The 21,357-nt window shown below is 53.5% G+C and overlaps 1 protein-coding gene across 1 annotated transcript in view; it reads left to right on the top strand.

Annotated features, from left to right (window-relative positions):
* The window catches only part of LOC140192800 (autophagy-related protein 2 homolog A-like), a gene marked incomplete at its 5' end in the record, with an annotated part of 161,929 nt that overhangs the window by 123,489 nt on the left and 17,083 nt on the right, over positions 1-21,357 (top strand). Inside the window, 2 exons of the mRNA XM_072250278.1 lie at positions 2,839-2,931; positions 16,364-16,434. Coding sequence (XP_072106379.1) covers positions 2,839-2,931; positions 16,364-16,434 — 164 coding nt within the window. The remainder of the gene's footprint in view (positions 1-2,838; positions 2,932-16,363; positions 16,435-21,357) is intronic.

Below are 21,357 nucleotides of genomic sequence, written 5' to 3'. Positions count from 1 at the left end.
AATTCACCCACAGCTGCTAACTCTCTTCATTCACCAGTCCCTCCTCCTTACCCACACCTCCCTTCCTCCCTCCAACCCTAAACCACTCCCTCCCCGACCTTTCCTCCCTCCCTGTCATCCTGTCTCACCTTTGCTCTTTATCCTTTCTCTTCCATTCTGTGGCGATATCTCCCGAGCTCCCTAATTACTGTTGAAAATCTTCCCCTGCCTCCTCACTCCTTCAGTCCCTCCCCACCCTGTCCGTGTCTCTTTCTATTCCCTCGTCCTCTCTCCCCCTCCGTTTCTTCCTCGTCACCACCATGTCCTTGCTACAGCTGGTAGTCTTTGCTGCATCCCGGACCCCTTCAGGCCCCCCGATACTCCATTATAGTGTGCAGGGATGGGACTGTCCCACGTGTGATTGAAGCCCCCCTCACCACGTGGCCCACCCCGATGCTCATTACAGTGTGCAGGGATGGGACTGTCCCATGTGCGATCACAGCCCCCCTCACCACTTGGCCCTCCCGATGGTCATTATAGTGTGCAGGGATGGGACTGTCCCACGTGTGATTGAAGCCCCCCTCACCACGTGGCCCCCCCGATGCTCATTATAGTGTGCAGGGATGGGACTGTCCCACGTGTGATTGCAGCCCCCCTCACCACGTGGCCCCCCACTGCTCCATTATAGTATGCAGGGATGGGACTGTCCCACGTGTGATTGCAGCCCCCCTCACCACGTGGCCCCCCACTGCTCCATTATAGTGTGCAGGGATGGGACTGTCCCACGTGTGATTGCAGCCCTCCCTCACCACGTGGCCCCCCCTCCCCAATGTCCATTATAGTGTGCAGGGATGGGACTGTCCCACGTGTGATTGCAGCCCTCCCTCACCACGTGGCCCCCTGATGCTCATTATAGTGTGCAGGGATGGGACTGTCCCACGTGTGATTGCAGCCCTCCCTCACCACGTGGCCCCCCCCCATGTCCATTATAGTGTGCAGGGATGGGACTGTCCCACGTGTGATTCCAGCCCCCCTCACCACGTGGCCCCCACTGCTCCATTATAGTGTGCAGGGATGGGACTGTCCCACGTGTGATTGCAGCCCTCCCTCACCACGTGGCCCCCCCCCAATGTCCATTATAGTGTGCAGGGATGGGACTGTCCCACGTGTGATTGCAGCCCTCCCTCACCACGTGGCCCCCTGATGCTCATTATAGTGTGCAGGGATGGGACTGTCCCACATGTGATTGCAGCCCTCCCTCACCACGTGGCCCCCCCCCCCAATGTCCATTATAGTGTGCAGGGATGGGACTGTCCCACATGTGATTGCAGCCCCCCTCACCACGTGGACCCCACTGCTCCATTATAGTGTGCAGGGATGGGACTGTCCCACGTGTGATTGAAGCCCCCCTCACCACGTGGCCCCCCCGATGCTCATTATAGTGTGCAGGGATGGGACTGTCCCACGTGCGATCACAGCCCCCCCCTCACCACGTGGCCCCCCCCCCAATGTCCATTATAGTGTGCAGGGATGGGACTGTCCCACGTGTGATTGAAGCCCCCCTCACCACGTGGCCCCCTGATGCTCATTATAATGTGCAGGGATGGGACTGTTCCACGTGCGATCACAGCCCCCCTCACCACGTGTACCCCCCAATGCTCATTATAGTGTGTGGGGATGGGACTGTCCCACGTGCGATTGCAGCCCCCATCACCACGTGGCCCCCCCCGATGCTCATTATAGTGTGCAGGGATGGGACTGTCCCACGTGTGATTGCAGCCCCCCTCACCACGTGGCCCCCCACTGCTCCATTATAGTGTGCAGGGATGGGATTGTCCCACGTGTGATTGCAGCCCCCCTCACCACGTGGCCCCCCCAATGTCCATTATAGTGTGCGGGGATGGGACTGTCCCACGTATGATTGCAGCCCCCCTCACCACGTGGCCCCCCACTGCTCCATTATAGTGTGCAGGGATGGGACTGTCCCACGTGCGACCACAGCCCCCATCACCACGTGGCCCCCCACTGCTCCATTATAGTGTGCGGGGATGGGACTGTCCCACGTGTGATTGCAGCCCCCCTCACCACGTGGCCCCCCACTGCTCCATTATAGTGTGCAGGGATGGGACTGTCCCACGTGCGATCGCAGCCCCCCTCACCACGTGGCCCCCCACTGCTCCATTATAGTGTGCAGGGATGGGACTGTCCCACGTGCGATCGCAGCCCCCCTCACCACTTGGCCCTCCCGATTGTCATTATAGTGTGCAGGGATGGGACTGTCCCACGTGCGATTGCAGCCCCCCTCACCACGTGGCCCTCCAATGCTCAATACAATGTGCAGGGATGGGACTGTCCCACGTGCGATTGCAGCCCCCCTCACCACGTGGCCCCCCCGATGCTGATTATAGTGTGCGGGAATGGGACTGTCCCACGAGCGATTGCAGCCCCCCTCTCCACGTAGCCCCCTCCCCCAACTGCCGCAATTCCTCGCCTGGTCCCCACCCCAGCTGCTGTCACCATGCACAGTTCCCCACAGCTGCCATGTTTCGTTCTCCGATTTCTAGACTCAGATTATTCTGAGAATAGATTCTGCAGATGCTGGAAATCCGGAGGAGCACACACTCGCTCACACACACAGTGCTGGAGGAACTCGGCAGGTCAGGCCGTATCTGTGAAGGGGAAAAAGGAGTCAACGTCTCGGGCTGAGACCCTTCACCAGGTCCCACTGAAAGGCCTTGCCCAAAGACTGATCTTGTCCCCATCCACAGGCGCTGCCTGATCTGCTGAGTTCCCCCAGTATTTTGATGGTGTTGCTTCTCTCCAATCCCCTGACTGACTCTGCCTGTTTTCCTGTCTCAGACCCCTCTACCTCCCAGTGCGTGTCCTGATCACCGCAGAGACCTTCACCTTGTCCAGTAACATCATCGTCGACACGGCAACCTTCCACCTCAGGTAAGACCGTTGCGAGGCTCGCCAGCAGCTCCTGGATGAGGGATGAGTGTTAGAGAACTCCAGAGCTTGGCCCACCGGCAAATAGAGGGCAGCAATGGAGGTTGAAGAGATTTGGCTTGTCTCTGAACACTCAAACATAACTCTACAGGTTTACTGCTGAAAGTATCCCGGTTGGTTGTGTTGGCCAGAAAGGACTCCAGTCGGCAAATCAGTAAATTCAAATGAATTAAGGACAGTGGAGGCAGACAGACCAGTTGCCTTTGGTCTTGACAAGAGAAGGAGGCGGCCATTTTATGAAGAGTTCTCCATTTTGAGCTAAAGTCACTTGTCTTGATCAGTGTTTCAAAGTTGACACAATGATGCCTCAGGTAATCTGCTGAACTGGAGATCATTGCCAAATAAGAAGTTATTTGTGAGATGTCCTTTGGTTAGATACAGCAGGTTTGTGAATGTTGCTCTGTGTGATTCAAGCTGATTTAGAACAAAGGACCATAAATTACCGATTGTCACCGGCTGGGAAGAGGGTAATAATGGATGCTGGCCTGGAACGGAGCCAATACAAAGGTGTTAAAGGTCAGACACATGACCTACAGCCAGTGACACTGGAATGCAACATTTGATTTGGTAAGGAATGAATGTGAAAGCAGATGCTTCAAGTGTGTGTCAGGCTTGAATCACACAGACCAACATTCACAAACCTGCTGTATCCAACCAAAGGACATCTCACAAATAACTTCTTATTTGGCAATGATCCCTAGTTCAGATTACCTGAGGCATCATTGTGTCAACTTTAAAACACTGATCAAGCGACTTTAACTCAAAATGGAGAACTCTTCATAAAATGGCAGCCTGCTTCTCGTGACAAGAACAAAGGCAATTGTTCTGTCTGCTTCCACTGTCCTTGATTCATTTGAATTCACTGATTTGCAGTCTGGAGTTCTTTCCGGCGGACTGGTTGTATCGTGGTCTGGTATGGCTGTTCGAATATGCAGGAATGTAGAGAGAGATGGACTCAGCCCGATACATCACGGTCACGTCCCTCCCCACCGTTGGTCGTATCTACAGGAGGGCAGCATCCACCATCATAGACCACCCCCCGCCCCAATCTGAGGCGTGCCATCTTCTCACAGCTCCCAGCAGGCAGGAGGTACAGAAGCCTGGAGTCCCACAGCACCAGGTTCAGGAACGGCTACTTCCTTTCAACCATCCGGTTCCCGAGCCGACCGACACAACCTCAGTACAGCAACACCTCTTTCACTGTAACGGATTATTTTTTGTTTTAACTGTGTTGTTTTATATTGAAAGTGTGTTATGTCCATGCTTTCCTGGGAGTGTTGTACCTGATACTTGGTGCCGTGATTTTGTTGCAAGTATGCTTTTCATTGCACTGGTACACGACTGGACTTGTGCAGGTAACGATAAACCCAGCTTTGGCTTTGAATGAGGCAGCTCTGTTCTGTGGCCAAGGACGGTGGGTAACAGTGCAACGTAAAACTTGCTTGCAGAAGCGTCATGGGCACGCGGGTACAGACAACATACAGAATATGAATTGTACTGGTTGGCATCCGTCTGTCTGGAAGGACAACGGGTGATGATCGTCATCACAAGCCTGGGTGGAAGGTGTGGAGATCCTGAGATGCCCAGTTGCCGAAGGAAAACTGATGAAGCAACACGTCTGGCACCAGCTCGGCTGCAGGAGCTGCCGGAAAGATGTTCACTGACGTCCGGGCGCCTGAGGGGCTCCGCTCCGGATTTGCCGTCTGGGTTCACTCCCGTGGCCTTCGTCTCTCCCGAGGCTGCCCATGAGGCAGTGGGGCTGTTTACCCATAGCTGGGGATCTGGTTCACCAGGGTGTGTCCACACGCCGATGGGCCTGCGTGAACGTGTGTACGCAGGGGACAGACCTCCTCCCCGTCCTCTGTAGGTCAGCCTGAGTCCGAGAGGAGATCAGTTTCCCCGTGTCGCCAGCGAGGAGGCACTACATAAAGCTTGCTGTCGGAGAGGCTGTGTACTGGCAGGGAGAGACTCACACATTCAGCTCTCCTTTTCGCGAGACTGCTGGTCAGCGGTGGGAGCTGAAAGTGAGAGTGACGAGCACTACCCACGACAGCACACTTAGACATGTCACAGCAACCATTTTGACACAGTTATACTTGACAGTGAAGAAAACAACACATAGTAGCAGGGCATCGGTGCAAAAGCACAGCCAGGGACAGGTCCACGGGAGTGCATGCGCTGGTCAGCAGTGTCCCGTTGCTGAGGGGGTGCGTCGGTCAGCTCAGGAACCTGCTGGGCGAAGGGATTCGCTATCCCTGAACCCAGTGGTGTGGGACTTACAAGCTTCTGCACCTCCATCCCGAGAAGATGGCGCGGTCTGGATGGTGGGGGTACTTCATTTTTTTCCAACGTTGCCATTATTACTACTTTCTGCTATTCAGAATTATAAAATGAGAAAGTACGAGAGAGCATTAAATGCATCTAATATCCTGGTCTTTAGCATTATCCCTAATTTTTAATTTCAGTTCCATCTGGGAGAAGGCATTCAAGTCCTGTGAATCTCATGTGGTAACTGTTCTGTTAAAACTTTCAGATTAAATTGGCAGGAGTTAATTGAGCTGTTCAGTAATTTAGAATGTGTTCTGCAAGGAAGGGCTCTCGGTGCAGACGTGTCCTGCACAAGATGTGGGTCCTTGCGGCCGCCAGGCAGTGCCTCTCGGGGGTGGGTCGGGCTGCAGAGATGCAGATCAGGACCACAGTGAGTTTGAGCCTGCTAGTGCCGTGGGACGCACAAGGCCATGAGACCTTGGAGCATAATGAGGCCATTTGGCCCATTGAGTGTGCACTGCCACTCCATCATGGCTGATTTATCTCAACCCCGTTCTCCTGCCTTCTCCACCGGCAGCCTGACTAATCAAGAACCTATCATTCTCAGCTTTAACTCTACCCAGTGACTCAGCCTCCACAGTCATCTGTGACAACGAATTCCACAGATCACCACCCTCTGGCTAAAGAAATTCCACCTCATCTCCGTTCTAAATGGACGTCCCTCTATTCTGAAGCTATGTCCACTGGTCCTAGACTCCCCCAGTACAGGAAACATCCTCTCCACGTCCACTCTATCAGTGTCATCTGGTCCTAGACTCCCCCACTATAGGAAACATCCTCTCCACATCCAGTCTATCTGTGTCCTCTGGTCCTAGACTCCCCCACTATAGGAAACATCCTCTCCACATCCACTCTATCTGTGTCCTTTCAATAATCAATAGGATTCAATGAGATTGCCCCCTCGTTCTTCTGAACTCCAGCGAGTAGAGACCCAGAGCCAGTAAACGCTCCTCATACGTTAACCCTTTCCTTCCTGATCTTTTTGCTTTGTTGACCCCGCCTGCCCTGTGGGATGAGAATCTTTTGCCCCGAGGGTGGTTTAGACAGCTTGGAGAACATGGGGAGGCCCCTCCGCTGAAATCAACTGGGCAGTCTGGAGTTGTAGTGTCACCAAGCGGAGGAGGGGAAAGCCACAGGTCATCAGCTCCCTCAGCTCTGGACAGCACTACGAACAGCCCATGGGGAACGTGTTAATGAGGGGAGAGCGGGTGTGCACAAGGGAGGGTTCAAAGGGAGAGAGTAGAGGAGTCAGGGACAGGGGTGTGGAGGGCAAAAGAGGAACAGAGAAGGGGATGGGGTGCGCGGGCATTGAGAGCGTGTGCTGGGCAATGGTGATGCGAGAGAGGGGAGTGGCTGGAGACGGGGGATGGTTATGAGGGAGCGGTACGGGAGAGTGGAGCTGACAGGAAGGGAGGTAGGGATGGAAGAGAGGGGTGTGAGTGGAGATGGAAGGGGGAGTGGGAGATGGGAGGGGCTGTGGGTGATGGGGGATGGGGAGGGGGTCAGGGAAGGAGTGTAGGAGGGTGAGGTTGACAGGAAGGGAAATGGGGATGGGAGAGAGGGAGGCATGAGTGGGGAGGGGGTGTGAGTGGAGATTGGAGTGGGGAATGGGGAGGGGGTCAGGGAGGGAGTGGGAGAGGAGTGTAGGAGGTGATAGGAGGGTGAGGTTGACAGGAAGGGAGATGGGGATGGGGGAGGGGGAAAGGTGTGATGGGGAGGGTGATAAGGAATGGGAGGATGAGGAGGGAGGGAGGCGGGTATGAGATAGCAAAGAGAAGGAAGGTGTGCAAGCTGCCAGCCGGTGTAGAGAGATGGAGAGAGGAGAGTGAGGGAGACCAAGGAAAATGGCTGCCTTTATCGCCTTTATCCGCGTTGGGTGCATAATAACAGATCCAAAACCTCAGCCCAACCCATATCGTCTCAAAGCTGGCAGCCTTTTTGTAGCGTTTCCTGTTGAACACACTCAGTGACAAGCTCTGTTATTTATAGCTCAGGAAGCCTCAGTGAGAGCTCGCTAACACTTTGACTTTCAGTGAGCTCCCTTGGCTGGAGTCCCACAGGGGAGCTCCCCCTGTCTGCTAGCATCCCAGCAGCAGGGGGCGCAGGCGAGCCGATGCCAGGGGAAGCCCAGAGGCCCAGAACGTCACTGGTGCTTGTTGTGAAACTTGTTATGCTGCAACAGTACGATGTAATACAGAATAAAGACTAACTTAAATATGCAAAAAGAAGGAAAAATTAGTGAGGTAGTGTTCATGGGTTCTCTGTCCATTCAGAAATCTGATGGGAGAGGGGAAGAAGCTGTTCCTGAATCATTGAGTGTGTGTCTTCAGGCTCCTGATGGTAGCAATGAGAAGAGGGCCTGTCCTGGGTGACGGGGGTCCTTAATGATGGAAGCTGCCTCATTGAGGCATCACCTTTTGAAGACGTCCTGGATGCTGGGGAGGCTGGTGCCCATGATGGGGCTGACTGAGTTTACAACTTTCTGCAGCTCATTTCAATCCTGTGCAGTAGCCCTCTTCCCCACCCCCACCCCCAATACCAGACCAGTCCGAATGCTCTCCACGCTGACATAGTCATAGTCATACTTTATTGATCCCGAGGGAAACTGGTTATCCATGCCAATCTCCATATATGCCGAATCTCCACAAACTCCAAATGAAATACAGCCACTGTTGTTTTTGCAAACTCAGATGGTTTGAAGGCAGGCAAAATGTCTGACTGAAGAGTGAATTTGATAAGGGAACTCGAGGTAAAGGAGCCATTAGGAGGTAGTGACCATAATATGGTAAGTTTTAATCTACAATTTGAGAGGGAAAAGGGAAACTCGGAATTGTCAGTATTACAGTTGAACAAAGGGAACTATGGTGCTATGAGGGAGGAGCTGGCCAAAGTTCAATGGAACAATTGCCTAGCAGGGATGACAGTGCAACAGCAATGGCAAGTGTTTCTGGGAATAATGCGGAAGGTGCAGGATCAGTTCATTCCAAAGAGGAAGAAAGATCCTAAGGAGAGTAAGGGGAGGCCGTGCCTGACAAGGGAAGTAAAGGACAGTATAAAAATAAAAGAGAAGAAGTATAACATAGCCTTGACGAGTGGGAAGCCGGAGGACTGGGAAACTTTTAAAGAGCAACAGAAGGTAACTAAAAAGTCAATACGCGGAGAAAAAATGAGGTACGAAGGTAAACTAGCCAAGAATATAAAGGAGGATAGTAAAAGCTTCTTTAGGTATGTGAAAAGGAAAAAAATAGTTCAGACCAAAATTGTGCCCTTGAAGACAGAAACGGGTGAATTTATTATGGGGAACAAGGAAATGGCAGACGAGTTGAACAGGTACTTTGGATCTGTCTTCACTAGGGAAGACACAAACAATCTCCCAGATGTAATAGTGGCCAAAGGACCAAGGGTAATGGATGAACTGAAGGAAATTTATATCAGGCAGGAAATGGTGTTGGATAGGCTGTTGGGTCTGAAGGCTGATAAGTCCCCGGGACCTGATGGTCTGCATCACAGGGTACTTAAGGAGGTGGCTTTAGAAATCGTGGACGCATTGGTAATCATTTTCCAATGTTCTATAGATTCAGGATCTGTACCTGTGGATTTGAGGGTGGCTAATGTTGTCCCTCTCTTCAAGAAGGGAGGAAGAGAGAAAACAGAGAATTATAGACCGGTTAGCCTGACGTTGGTGGTGGGAAAGATGCTGGAGTCAATTATAAAAGATGAAATTACGACACATCTGAATAGTAGTAACAGGATTGGTCCGAGTCAGCATGGATTCACAAAGGGGAAATTGTGCTTGACTAATCGTCTGGAATTTTTTGAGGATGTAACTTTGAAAATGGACAAGGGAGAGCCAGTGGATGTAGTGTACCTGGACTTTCAGAAAGCCTTTGATAAAGTCCCACATAGGAGATTAGTGGGCAAAATTAGGGCACATGGTATTGGGGGCAGAGTACTGACATGGATTGAAAATTGGCTGGCTGACAGAAAACAAAGAGTAGTGATTAACGGGTCCCTTTCGGAATGGCAGGCGGTGACCAGTGGGGTACCGCAGGGTTCAGTGCTGGGACCGCAACTGTTTACAATATATGTTAATGATTTAGATGAGGGAATTAAAAGTAACATTAGCAAATTTGTCGACGACACAAAGCTGGGTGGCAGTGTGAAATGTGAGGAGGATGTTATGAGAATGCAGGGTGACTTGGACAGGCTGGGTGAGTGGGCAGATGCATGGCAGATGCAGTTTAATGTGGATAAGTGTGAGGTTATCCACTTCAGTAGTAAGAACGGGAAGGCAGATTATTATCTAAATGGAGTCAAGTTAGGAAAAGGGAAGCACAACGAGATCTAGGTGTTCTTGTACATCAGTCACTGAAAGCAAGCATGCAAGTACAGCAGACAGTGAAGAAAGCTAATGGCATGCTGGCCTTCATAACAAGGGAAATTGAGTATAAGAGCAAAGAGGTCCTTCTGCAGCTGTACAGGGCCCTGGTGAGATCACACCTGGAGTACTGTGTGCAGTTTTGGTCTCCAAATTTGAGGAAGGACATTCTTGCTATTGAGGGAGTGCAGCGTAGATTCACAAGGTTAATTCCCAGGATGGCGAGACTGTCATATGTTGAAAGGTTGGAGCGACTGGGCTTGTATACTCTGGAATTTAGAAGGCTGAGAGGGGATCTTATTGAAGCATATAAGATTATTACGGGATTGGACACGCTGCAGGTAGGAAGCATGCTCCCGCTGATGGGTGAGTCCAGAACCAGAGGTCACAGTTTAAGAATTAGGGGTAGGCCATTTAGAACGGAGTTGAGGAAAAACTTTTTCACCCAGAGAGTGATGGATATATGGAATGCTCTGCCCCAGAAGGCTGTGGAGGCCAAGTCTCTGGATACTTTCAAGAAAGAGATGGATAGAGCTCTTAAAGATAGTGGAATCAAAGGTTATGGGGATAAGGCAGGAACTGGATACTGATTGTGGATGATCAGCCATGATCACAGTGAATGGCGGTGCTGGCTCAAAGGGCCAAATGGCCTACTCCTGCACCTATTGTCAATTGATCAGAAATCAGCTTTACTCGCCACAAACAGGGGTATTGGAAAGTTCAAAGCAACACACACACAAATGCAGGAGAAACTCAGCAGGCCAGGCAGCATCTGTGGAAATGAATAAACAGTCAACGTTTCAAGCCAAGACCGTTCATCATGCTGAAAAGGAAGGGAGAAGATGCCGGAATAAAAAGATGGAGGCAGGAGGGGAAGGAGGATGGCTGGAGGGTGATGGGTGAAACCAGCTGGGTGGGAAGGTAAAGAGCTGGAGCGGAGGGAATCTGATAGGAGAGGAGAGGGGAAGGAGGAGGGGACCCGGGGGAGGTGATAGGCAGGTGGGAAGAGGTAAGAGGCCAGAATGGGGAGTAGGAGAAGAGGGGAGGGGAAGGGAATCGATGTTCATGCCATCAGATTGGAGGCTGCCCAGAGGGAATCTGAGGTGTTGCTTCTCCACCTTCTAGTGGACTTATTATCGAAGTACATGTACGTCACCAGACACTACCTGACATTCCCCCGTGAAATGGTGCTGCATATCGCCGGCACTATTTTGACACGTATATAGTCACAGGAAAACACAGCACAGAAACAGGCCCTTCAGCCCATCTAGTCTGTGTTGAACTTCCTGCTCCCATCGACCTGCACCCAGATCACAGCCCTCCGCACCCCTCCCATCCATGTATCTATCCAAACTTCTCTTAAGAGAAGGAAGGATGGGAGGGGTGCAGAGGGCTGTGATCTGGGTGCAGGTCGATGGGAGCAGGCAGTTTAAACGTTAAAGTCGAGCTCGCATCCACTTGCACAGGCAGCTGGATCCACGCTTTCGCCAGCCTCTGAGTGAGCTGTGTCCTATGACATGTCCAGTCACGGTCTTTCCATGATCATGATTGTTCTTAGCAAATCTTTCTACAAAAGTGGTTTGCCGTTGCTATCTTCTGGGCAGTGTCTTTACAAGACGGGTGACCCCAGCCATTATCAATACTCTTCAGAGTGTCTGCCTGGCGTCAGTGGTCACATAACCAGGACTTGTGATCTGCACCGGCTGCTCATACGACCATCCACCACCTGATCCCACGGCTTCACGTCACCCTGATCGGGGGCTAAACAGGTGCCACACCTTGCCCGAGGGTGACCTGCAGGCCAGCGGAGGGAAGGAGCACCTCACACCTCCTTTGGTAGAGACAAATCTATCTGTACCCTCTGGTCCTAGACTCCCCCACTATAGGAAACATCCTCTCCACATCCACTCTGTCTGTACCCTCTGGTCCTAGACTCCCCCACTATAGGAAACATCCTCTCCACATCCACTCTGTCTGTACCCTCTGGTCCTAGACTCCCCCACTATAGGAAACATCCTCTCCACATCCACTCTATCGGTGTCCTCTGGTCCTAGACTCCCCCACTGTACGAAATATCCTCTCCACATCCACTCTATCTGTGTCCTCTGGTCCTAGACTCACCCATTATAGGAAATATCCGCTCCACATCCACTCTATCTGTGCTCTCTGGTCCTAGACTCCCCCACTATAGGAAACATCCCCTCCACATCTACTCTATCTTTGTCCTCTGGTCCTAGACTCCCCCACTATAGGAAATATCCTCTCCACATCCACTCTATCTGTGTCCTCTGGTCCTAGACTCCCCCACTATAGGAAACATACTCTCCACATCCACTCTATCTGTGTCCTCTGGTCCTAGACTCCCCCACGATAGGAAACATCCCCTCCACATCCACTCTATCTGTGCCCTCTGGTCCTAGACTCCCCCACTATAGGAAACATCCTCTCCACATCCACTCTGTCTGTGTCCTCTGGTCCTAGACTCCCCCACTATAGGAAACATCCTCTCCACATCCACTCTATCAGTGTCCTCTGGTCCTAGACTCCCCCACTATAGGAAACATCCTCTCCACATCCACTCTGTCTGTGTCCTCTGGTCCTAGACTCCCCCACTATAGGAAACATCCTCTCCACATCCACTCTGTCTGTGTCCTCTGGTCCTAGACTCCCCCACTATAGGAAACATCCTCTCCACATCCACTCTATCAGTGTCCTCTGGTCCTAGACTCCCCCACTATAGGAAACATCCTCTCCACATCCACTCTGTCTGTGTCCTCTGGTCCTAGACTCCCCCACTATAGGAAACATCCTCTCCACATCCACTCTGTCTGTGTCCTCTGGTCCTAGACTCCCCCACTATAGGAAACATCGCCTCCACATCCACTCTATCTGTGTCCTCTGGTCCTAGACTCCCCCACTATAGGAAACATCCTCTCCACATCCACTCTGTCTGTGTCCTCTGGTCCTAGACTCCCCCACTATAGGAAATATCCTCTGCATGTTCAGTGTTCTTCGTGTGACAAGCCGATCAATCCTGGAGCCTCCTTTGAACCCTCTTCAGTTTCAGCACGTCCTTTCTCAGATAAGGGGCCCAAACTGCATGCGGTACTCAAGTGAGGCCTCGCTAGTGCTTCATAAAGCCGCAACATTACATCCTTGTTTTTATATTCTAGTCCTCTTGAAACAAGTGCTAACATGGCATTTGCCTTCCTCAACACAGACTCAACTTGCAAATGAACCTTTAGGAAATCCTGCACAAGAACTCCCACATCCTCATTTACAACGTAAACAGGGTTTACATTGCACTGACTGAGGTAATAGAAGGGTGGGGAATTACCTGCAATGGTTGATTGGATTAACTGCCTGAGGGAAGAAACAAATTTTTGTTTTAATAGTATGGTAACGCCTTACAGAAGGGAGATTTGGGAAAGGCAGTTTGCAGGTGAGGGAATATTCAGTGGAATCTCAGCTGGAAGCGTAGAAAGGTCTCAGAGTCAATCACGTGCGGGACCGCTGCCTTCACTGGTCAGGGCAGTAAGGCCCACACCTGGATCTGGGGCAGACACCGTCTGGGCCGCAGCCGGAGCTCGGGGAGATGCAGTCTGGGCCGCAGCCAGAGCTCGGGGAGATGCAGTCTGGGCCGCAGCCGGAGCTGGGGGAGATGCAGTCTGGGCCACTGCCGGAGCTGGGGGAGACACCGTCTGGGCCGCAGCCGGAGCTCGGGGAGATGCAGTCTGGGCCGCAGGCAGAGCTCGGGGAGATGCAGTCTGGGCCGCAGCCGGAGCTCGGGGAGATGCAGTCTGGGCCGCAGCCGGAGCTGGGGGAGATGCAGTCTGGGCCACTGCCGGAGCTGGGGGAGACACCGTCTGGGCTGCAGCCGGAGCTCGGGGAGATGCAGTCTGGGCCGCAGGCAGAGCTCGGGGAGATGCAGTCTGGGCCGCAGGCAGAGCTCGGGGAGATGCAGTCCGGGCCGCAGCCGGAGCTGGGGCAGACGCTGTCTGGGCCGCTGCCGGAGCTCGGGGACATGCAGTCTGGGCCACAGCCGGAGCTGGGGGAGACGCCGTCTGGGCCGCTGCCGGAGCTGGGGGAGATGCAGTCTGGGCCGCTACCGGAGCTGGAGGAGGCGCAGTCTGGGCTGCAGCTGGAGCCCTGGGCCCCGTCCCCTCTCCTGTTCCTCACAGGAGAGGGTGCAGTCAAGGGAATTCACTGGGCTGTGGTCGTGACTGGGAGAGACTGTACAGACCAGGGTCAAAGGAGTTTAACAGAGGTGCATCATAAGACATTGGAGCAAAATTAGGCTATTCAGCCCATCGATTCTGCTCCACCATTCCATCATGGCCGATCACAGATCCTATTCAACCCCATTCACCTGTCTTCTCACCATATCCTTTGATGCTCTGACCGATCAGGAAACGATGAATGCCTTATGAAGTTCTAGTCTGTTTATCGGAGGAAAGGCTTCTCTGGATGGGAAGAAGCAGCCAACGTTTTGGGCCTTCATCAGCACTGGGAAGGAAGGGGGAAGAAACCAGAATAAGAACATTCTGGCTTAGACCATAAAGGAGTGGAATTAGGCCATTTGGCCCATCCAGTCTGCTCTGCTATTTCATCATGGCTGATCCATTTTCCCCTCAGCCATAATCTTTTGCCTGCTCTTTGTTCATGCCCAGACTAATCAACCTCCGCCTTAAATATACCCAGTGTCTTGGCCTCTACAGCTGCCTGTGGCAATGAATTGCACAGATTCACCACCTGTGGCTAAAGAAATTCCTCCTCATCTCCATTCTAAATGGATGTCCCACTCTTCTGACTCTGTACCTCTGGTGCTAGTCTCCCTAACCATCCTCTCCTCTCCCTTCCTTTCCAGTCCTGATAAAGGGTCTCGGCCCGAAATGTCGACTGCTTATTCCCCTCCATAGATGCTGTCTCTCCTGCTGAGCTCCTCCAGCACTTTGTGTGGGTTGCTCTGGATTTCCAGCCTCTGCAGAATCTGTGGTGTTGAGGAAAGATGTATTGGCTTTGGAGGTGGTGCAGAGGAGATTCAATAGGTTGAATCTGGAGATAAGGCTGGGGGCTGGTCTATGAGAACAGATTGAGTCAACTTGGACACACTTGGTGGAATTGAGATGAATGAGAGGGGATCTAGGTAATATAAAATTCTGAAAAGGCTGGATAAGATAGAGGCAGGAAAGTTGTTTCTATTGGTGAGTCTAGAATTAGGGGGAATTGGCCTCAAGATTTGAGGGAATAGATTTGGGACAGAGATGAGGAGGAACAGAAATGGATCCTTCAGGCAGACGCAGCATGGATCCAGCAAAGGCAGGTCCTGTTTGACAAACTTACTGGAGTTCTTTTAGGATATAACAAGTGCAGTGGATAGAGGGGAACAGATAGACGTTATTTACTTGGATGTCCAGAAGGTATTTGATAAGGTGCCACATAAAAGACTTATCCATAAGATACGGATGCATACAGTTGGGGGTGATGTGTTAGCATTGTTAGAGGATTGGTTAACTAATAGAAAGCGGAGTGTTGGGATAATTGGGTGTTTTGTACAGTTGGCAATAGGTGGTGAGCGGTGTGCCGCAGGGGTCGGTGCTGGGCCCACAGCTGTTCACAATATACATTAACTATCTGGAAGTGTAGTGTATCGAAGTTTGCTGATGTAACTAAATTGAGTGAAAAAGCAAATTGTGCAGAAGATGTGGAGAGTCTGCAGAGAGATATAGATAGACTAAGTGAGTGGGCGAGGGTCTGGCAGATGGAGTACAATGTTGGTAAGTGTGAGGTCATCCACTTTGGAAGGAAAAATGGAAGAACAGAACATTACTTTAATGGTAAAAGATTGCAGCATGCAGAGGGACTTGGGAGTGCTTGTGCAAGAATCACGAAAGGTTGGTTTGCAGGTGCAGCAGGCTATCAAGAGGGCAAATGAAATGTTGGCCTTCATGCTAGACGGATTGAATTTAAGAGCAGGGAGGTTATGCTGCAACTGTACAGGGTATTGGTGAGACCGCACCTAGAGTATTGTGTGCAGTTCTGGTCTCCTGACTTGAGGAAGGATATACTGGCTCTGGAGGCAGTGCAGAGGAGATTCATCAGATTGATTCCAGAGATGACGGGTTAGACTATGAGGAGAGATGGAGTCGTCTGGGACTGTACTCGCTGGAATTCGGAAGAATGAGAGGAGATCTTGTAGAAACATGCAAAATGATGAAAGGGATAAGATAAGATAGAGGCAGGAAAGTTGTTTCCACTGGTAGGTGAGACTAGATCTAGGGGATACAGCCTCAAGGTTCGAGGAAGTAGATTTAGGATGGAGGTGAGGAGGATTTACTTTTCCCAGTGACTGGTGACCCTGTGGAATGAAGCAGTGGAGGCTATCTCAGTAAATATATATAAGGCACAGTTAGAGGAATTGAGGGTTACTGGGAAAGGGCAAGTTGGTGGAACTGAGTGCACGGCCAGATCAGAGGTGGAATGATGGAGCTGGCTCAACGGGCCGATGGCTGACTCCTGCGGCTGGTTCTGTCATTCTTATGTCTTGGGTTCACGTTTGAACCAAAGATAAGTTGGGTTGGCCTCTGCCTGGGTGGGGGGCAGGCTCGGAGTGCGGGAGGGCAGGAGAGCAGCTCAGCCTCAGCCACCTGTCTCTCTCTCCTGCCACAGGTTCATTCTGGATGACTCTGCCGTCTACCTGTGTGACAGGTGCAGCTTAGAAACCGTGGACTTGAAGCGAGGTATGGCGAGCCCTCTATGTGGGTCCATCACCTGGCAGACACTCCCGACCACCGGTCAGAATGCACTCCCTCAACACCAGTCAGAACACACTCCCCAACACCGGTCAGAACGCACTCAACACCGGTCAGAACGCACTCCCCAACACCGGTCAGAACGCACTCAACACCGGTCAGAACGCACTCCCCAACACCGGTCAGAACGCACTCAACACCGGTCAGAACACACTCCCCCACACCGGTCAGAACGCACTCCCCAACACCGGTCAGAACACACTCAACACCGGTCAGAACGCACTCCCTCAACACCGGTCAGAACGCATTCCCCAACACCGGTCAGAACGCACTCCCCAACACCAGTCAGAACACACTCCTCAACACCGGTCAGAACGCACTCCTCCACACCGGTCAGAACACACTCCCCAACACCGGTCAGAACACACTCCCCAACACCAGTCAGAATGCACTCCTCCACACCGGTCAGAACACACTCCTCCACACCGGTCAGAACGCACTCCCTCAACACCGGTCAGAACACACTCCCCAACACCGGTCAGAACGCATTCAACACCAGTCAAAACACACTCCCCAACACCGGTCAGAACACACTCCCTCAACACCGGTCAGAACGCACTCCCCAACACCGGTCAGAACGCATTCAACACCGGTCAGAGCACACTCCTCCACACCGGTCAGAACGCACTCCCCAACACCGGTCAGAACACACTCCCCAACACCGGTCAGAACGCACTCCTCCACACCGGTCAGAACGTACGCAACACCGGTCAGAACGCACTCCTCCACACCGGTCAGAACGCACTCCCTCAACACCGGTCAGAACGCACTCCCTCAACACCGGTCAGAACGCACTCCCCAACACCAGTCAGAACGCATTCAACACCGGTCAGAACACACTCCTCCACACCGGTCAGAACGCACTCCTCAACACCGGTCAGAACGCACTCCCCCACACCGGTCAGAACGCACTCCTCCACACCGGTCAGAACGCACTCCTCCACACCGGTCAGAACACACTCCTCCACACCGGTCAGAACGCACTCCCTCAACACCGGTCAGAACGCACTCCCCAACACCGGTCAGAACACACTCAACACCGGTCAGAACGCACTCAACACCGGTCAGAACGCATTCCCCAACACCGGTCAGAACGCACTCCTCCACACCGGTCAGAACGCACTCAACACCGGTCAGAACGCACTCTCTCAACACCGGTCAGAACGCATTCCCCAACACCGGTCAGAACGCACTCCCCAACACCGGTCAGAACGCACTCCTCAACACCGGTCAGAACGCACTCAACACCGGTCAGAACACACTCCCCAACACCGGTCAGAACACACTCCCCAACACCAGTCAGAACGCACTCCCCGACACCGGTCAGAACGCACTCCTCGACACCGGTCAGAACGCACTCCTCCACACCGGTCAGAACACACTCCCCAACACCGGTCAGAACACACTCCCCAACACCAGTCAGAACGCACTCAACACCGGTCAGAACGCACTCCCTCAACACCGGTCAGAACGCACTCCTCAACACCGGTCAGAACGCACTCCCCAACACCGGTCAGAACGCACTCCCCAACACCGGTCAGAACGCACTCCCCAACACCGGTCAGAACGCACTCAACACCGGTCAGAACACACTCCCTCAACACCGGTCAGAACGCACTCCCCCACACCGGTCAGAACGCACTCCTCCACACCGGTCAGAACACACTCCCCCACACCGGTCAGAACGCACTCCTCAACACCGGTCAGAACACACTCCTCAACACCGGTCAGAACACACTCCCCAACACCGGTCAGAACACACTCAACACCGGTCAGAACGCACTCCTCCACACCGGTCAGAACGCACTCCCCAACACCGGTCAGAACGCACTCCTCCACACCGGTCAGAACGCACTCCCCAACACCGGTCAGAACACACTCAACACCGGTCAGAACGCACTCAACACCGGTCAGAACACACTCCCCCACACCGGTCAGAACGCACTCCCCAACACCGGTCAGAACGCACTCCTCCACACCGGTCAGAACGCACTCCTCAACACCGGTCAGAACACACTCAACACTGGTCAGAACACACTCCTCAACACCGGTCAGAACACACGCCTCAACACCGGTCAGAACACACTCAACACCGGTCAGAACGCACTCCCTCAACACCAGTCAGAACGCACTCCTGAACACCGGTCAGAACGCACTCCCCAACACCGGTCAGAACGCACTCAACACCGGTCAGAACACACTCCTCCACACCGGTCAGAACACACTCCCCCACACCGGTCAGAACGCACTCAACACCGGTCAGAACACACTCCCCCACACCGGTCAGAACGCACTCAACACCGGTCAGAACACACTCCTCCACACCGGTCAGAACACACTCCCCAACACCGGTCAGAACGCACTCCCTCAACACCGGTCAGAACGCACTCCTCCACACCGGTCAGAACACACTCCCCAACACCGGTCAGAACACACTCCCTCAACACCGGTCAGAACGCACTCAACACCGGTCAGAACACACTCCCCCACACCGGTCAGAACACACTCCCCCACACCGGTCAGAACACACTCCTCCACACCGGTCAGAACACACTCCCCCACACCGGTCAGAACACACTCCTCAACACCGGTCAGAACGCACTCAACACCGGTCAGAACGCACTCAACACCGGTCAGAACACACTCCCTCAACACCGGTCAGAACGCACTCCCTCAACACCGGTCAGAACACACTCAACACCGGTCAGAACACACTCCTCCACACCGGTCAGAACGCACTCCCCAACACCGGTCAGAACGCACTCCCTCAACACCGGTCAGAACGCACTCAACACCGGTCAGAACCCACTCAACACCGGTCAGAACGCACTCCTCAACACCGGTCAGAACACACTCCTCAACACCAGTCAGAACACACTCCCCAGCACCGGTCAGAACGCACTCAACACCGGTCAGAACACACTCCCCCACACCGGTCAGAACACACTCCCCCACACCGGTCAGAACACACTCCTCAACACCGGTCAGAACACACTCCCCAACAACGGTCAGAACGCACTCAACACCGGTCAGAACGCACTCCTCAACACCGGTCAGAACGCACTCCCCCACACCGGTCAGAAAGCACTCAACACCGGTCAGAACGCACGCAACACCGGTCAGAACGCACTCAACACCGGTCAGAACACACTCCCCCACACCGGTCAGAACGCACTCCCCAACACCGGTCAGAACGCACTCAACACCGGTCAGAACGCACTCAACACCGGTCAGAACGCATTCCCCAACACCGGTCAGAACACACTCCTCAACACCGGTCAGAACACACTCAACACCGGTCAGAACACACTCCCCCACACCGGTCAGAACACACTCCCCCACACCGGTCAGAACACACTCCCCCACACCGGTCAGAACGCACTCCCCCACACCGGTCAGAACGCACTCCCCAACACCGGTCAGAACACACTCAACACCGGTCAGAACGCACTCCTCCACACCGGTCAGAACGCACTCCTCCACACCGGTCAGAACACACTCCCTCAACACCGGTCAGAACGCACTCAACACCGGTCAGAACGCACTCCTCCACACCGGTCAGAACACACTCCCCCACACCGGTCAGAACGCACTCAACACCGGTCAGAACACACTCCTCCACACCGGTCAGAACGCACTCAACACCGGTCAGAACGCACTCCTCCACACCGGTCAGAACACACTCCCCCACACCGGTCAGAACGCACTCAACACCGGTCAGAACACACTCCTCCACACCGGTCAGAACGCACTCAACACCGGTCAGAACACACTCCTCCACACCGGTCAGAACGCACTCAACACCGGTCAGAACACACTCCCCAACACCGGTCAGAACACACTCCCCAACACCGGTCAGAACGCACTCCCCCACACCGGTCAGAACACACTCCCCCACACCGGTCAGAACACACTCCCCAACACCGGTCAGAACGCACTCAACACCGGTCAGAACGCACTCCTCAACACCGGTCAGAACACACTCCCCCACACCGGTCAGAACACACTCCTCCACACCGGTCAGAACACACTCCCCAACACCGGTCAGAACGCACTCAACACCGGTCAGAACGCACTCAACACCGGTCAGAACGCACTCCTCAACACCGGTCAGAACGCACTCAACACCGGTCAGAACGCACGCAACACCGGTCAGAACGCACTCAACACCGGTCAGAACGCACTCCCCCACACCGGTCAGAACGCACTCCCCAACACCGGTCAGAACGCACTCAACACCGGTCAGAACGCACTCCTCCACACCGGTCAGAACACACTCCCCCACACCGGTCAGAACGCACTCAACACCGGTCAGAACACACTCCTCCACACCGGTCAGAACGCACTCAACACCGGTCAGAACACACTCCTCCACACCGGTCAGAACGCACTCAACACCGGTCAGAACACACTCCCCAACACCGGTCAGAACGCACTCCCTCAACACCGGTCAGAACACACTCCTCCACACCGGTCAGAACGCACTCAACACCGGTCAGAACGCACTCCCCAACACCGGTCAGAATGCACTCCCCCACACCGGTCAGAACACACTCAACACCGGTCAGAACACACTCCCCCACACCGGTCAGAACACACTCCTCAACACCGGTCAGAACACACTCCCCAACACCGGTCAGAACGCACTCAACACCGGTCAGAACGCACTCCTCAACACCGGTCAGAACACACTCCCCAACACCGGTCAGAACACACTCAACACCGGTCAGAACGCACTCCCCAACACCGGTCAGAACACACTCAACACCGGTCAGAACACACTCCCCAACACCGGTCAGAACACACTCAACACCGGTCAGAACGCACTCAACACCGGTCAGAACGCACTCC

Source organism: Mobula birostris, unplaced genomic scaffold, assembly GCF_030028105.1.
Source record: "Mobula birostris isolate sMobBir1 unplaced genomic scaffold, sMobBir1.hap1 scaffold_268, whole genome shotgun sequence".
Classification (NCBI taxonomy): Eukaryota; Metazoa; Chordata; class Chondrichthyes; order Myliobatiformes; family Myliobatidae; genus Mobula; species Mobula birostris.
The sequence above is the reverse complement of the archived record's forward strand: the minus strand, read 5'-3'. Positions and strand labels throughout refer to the sequence as shown.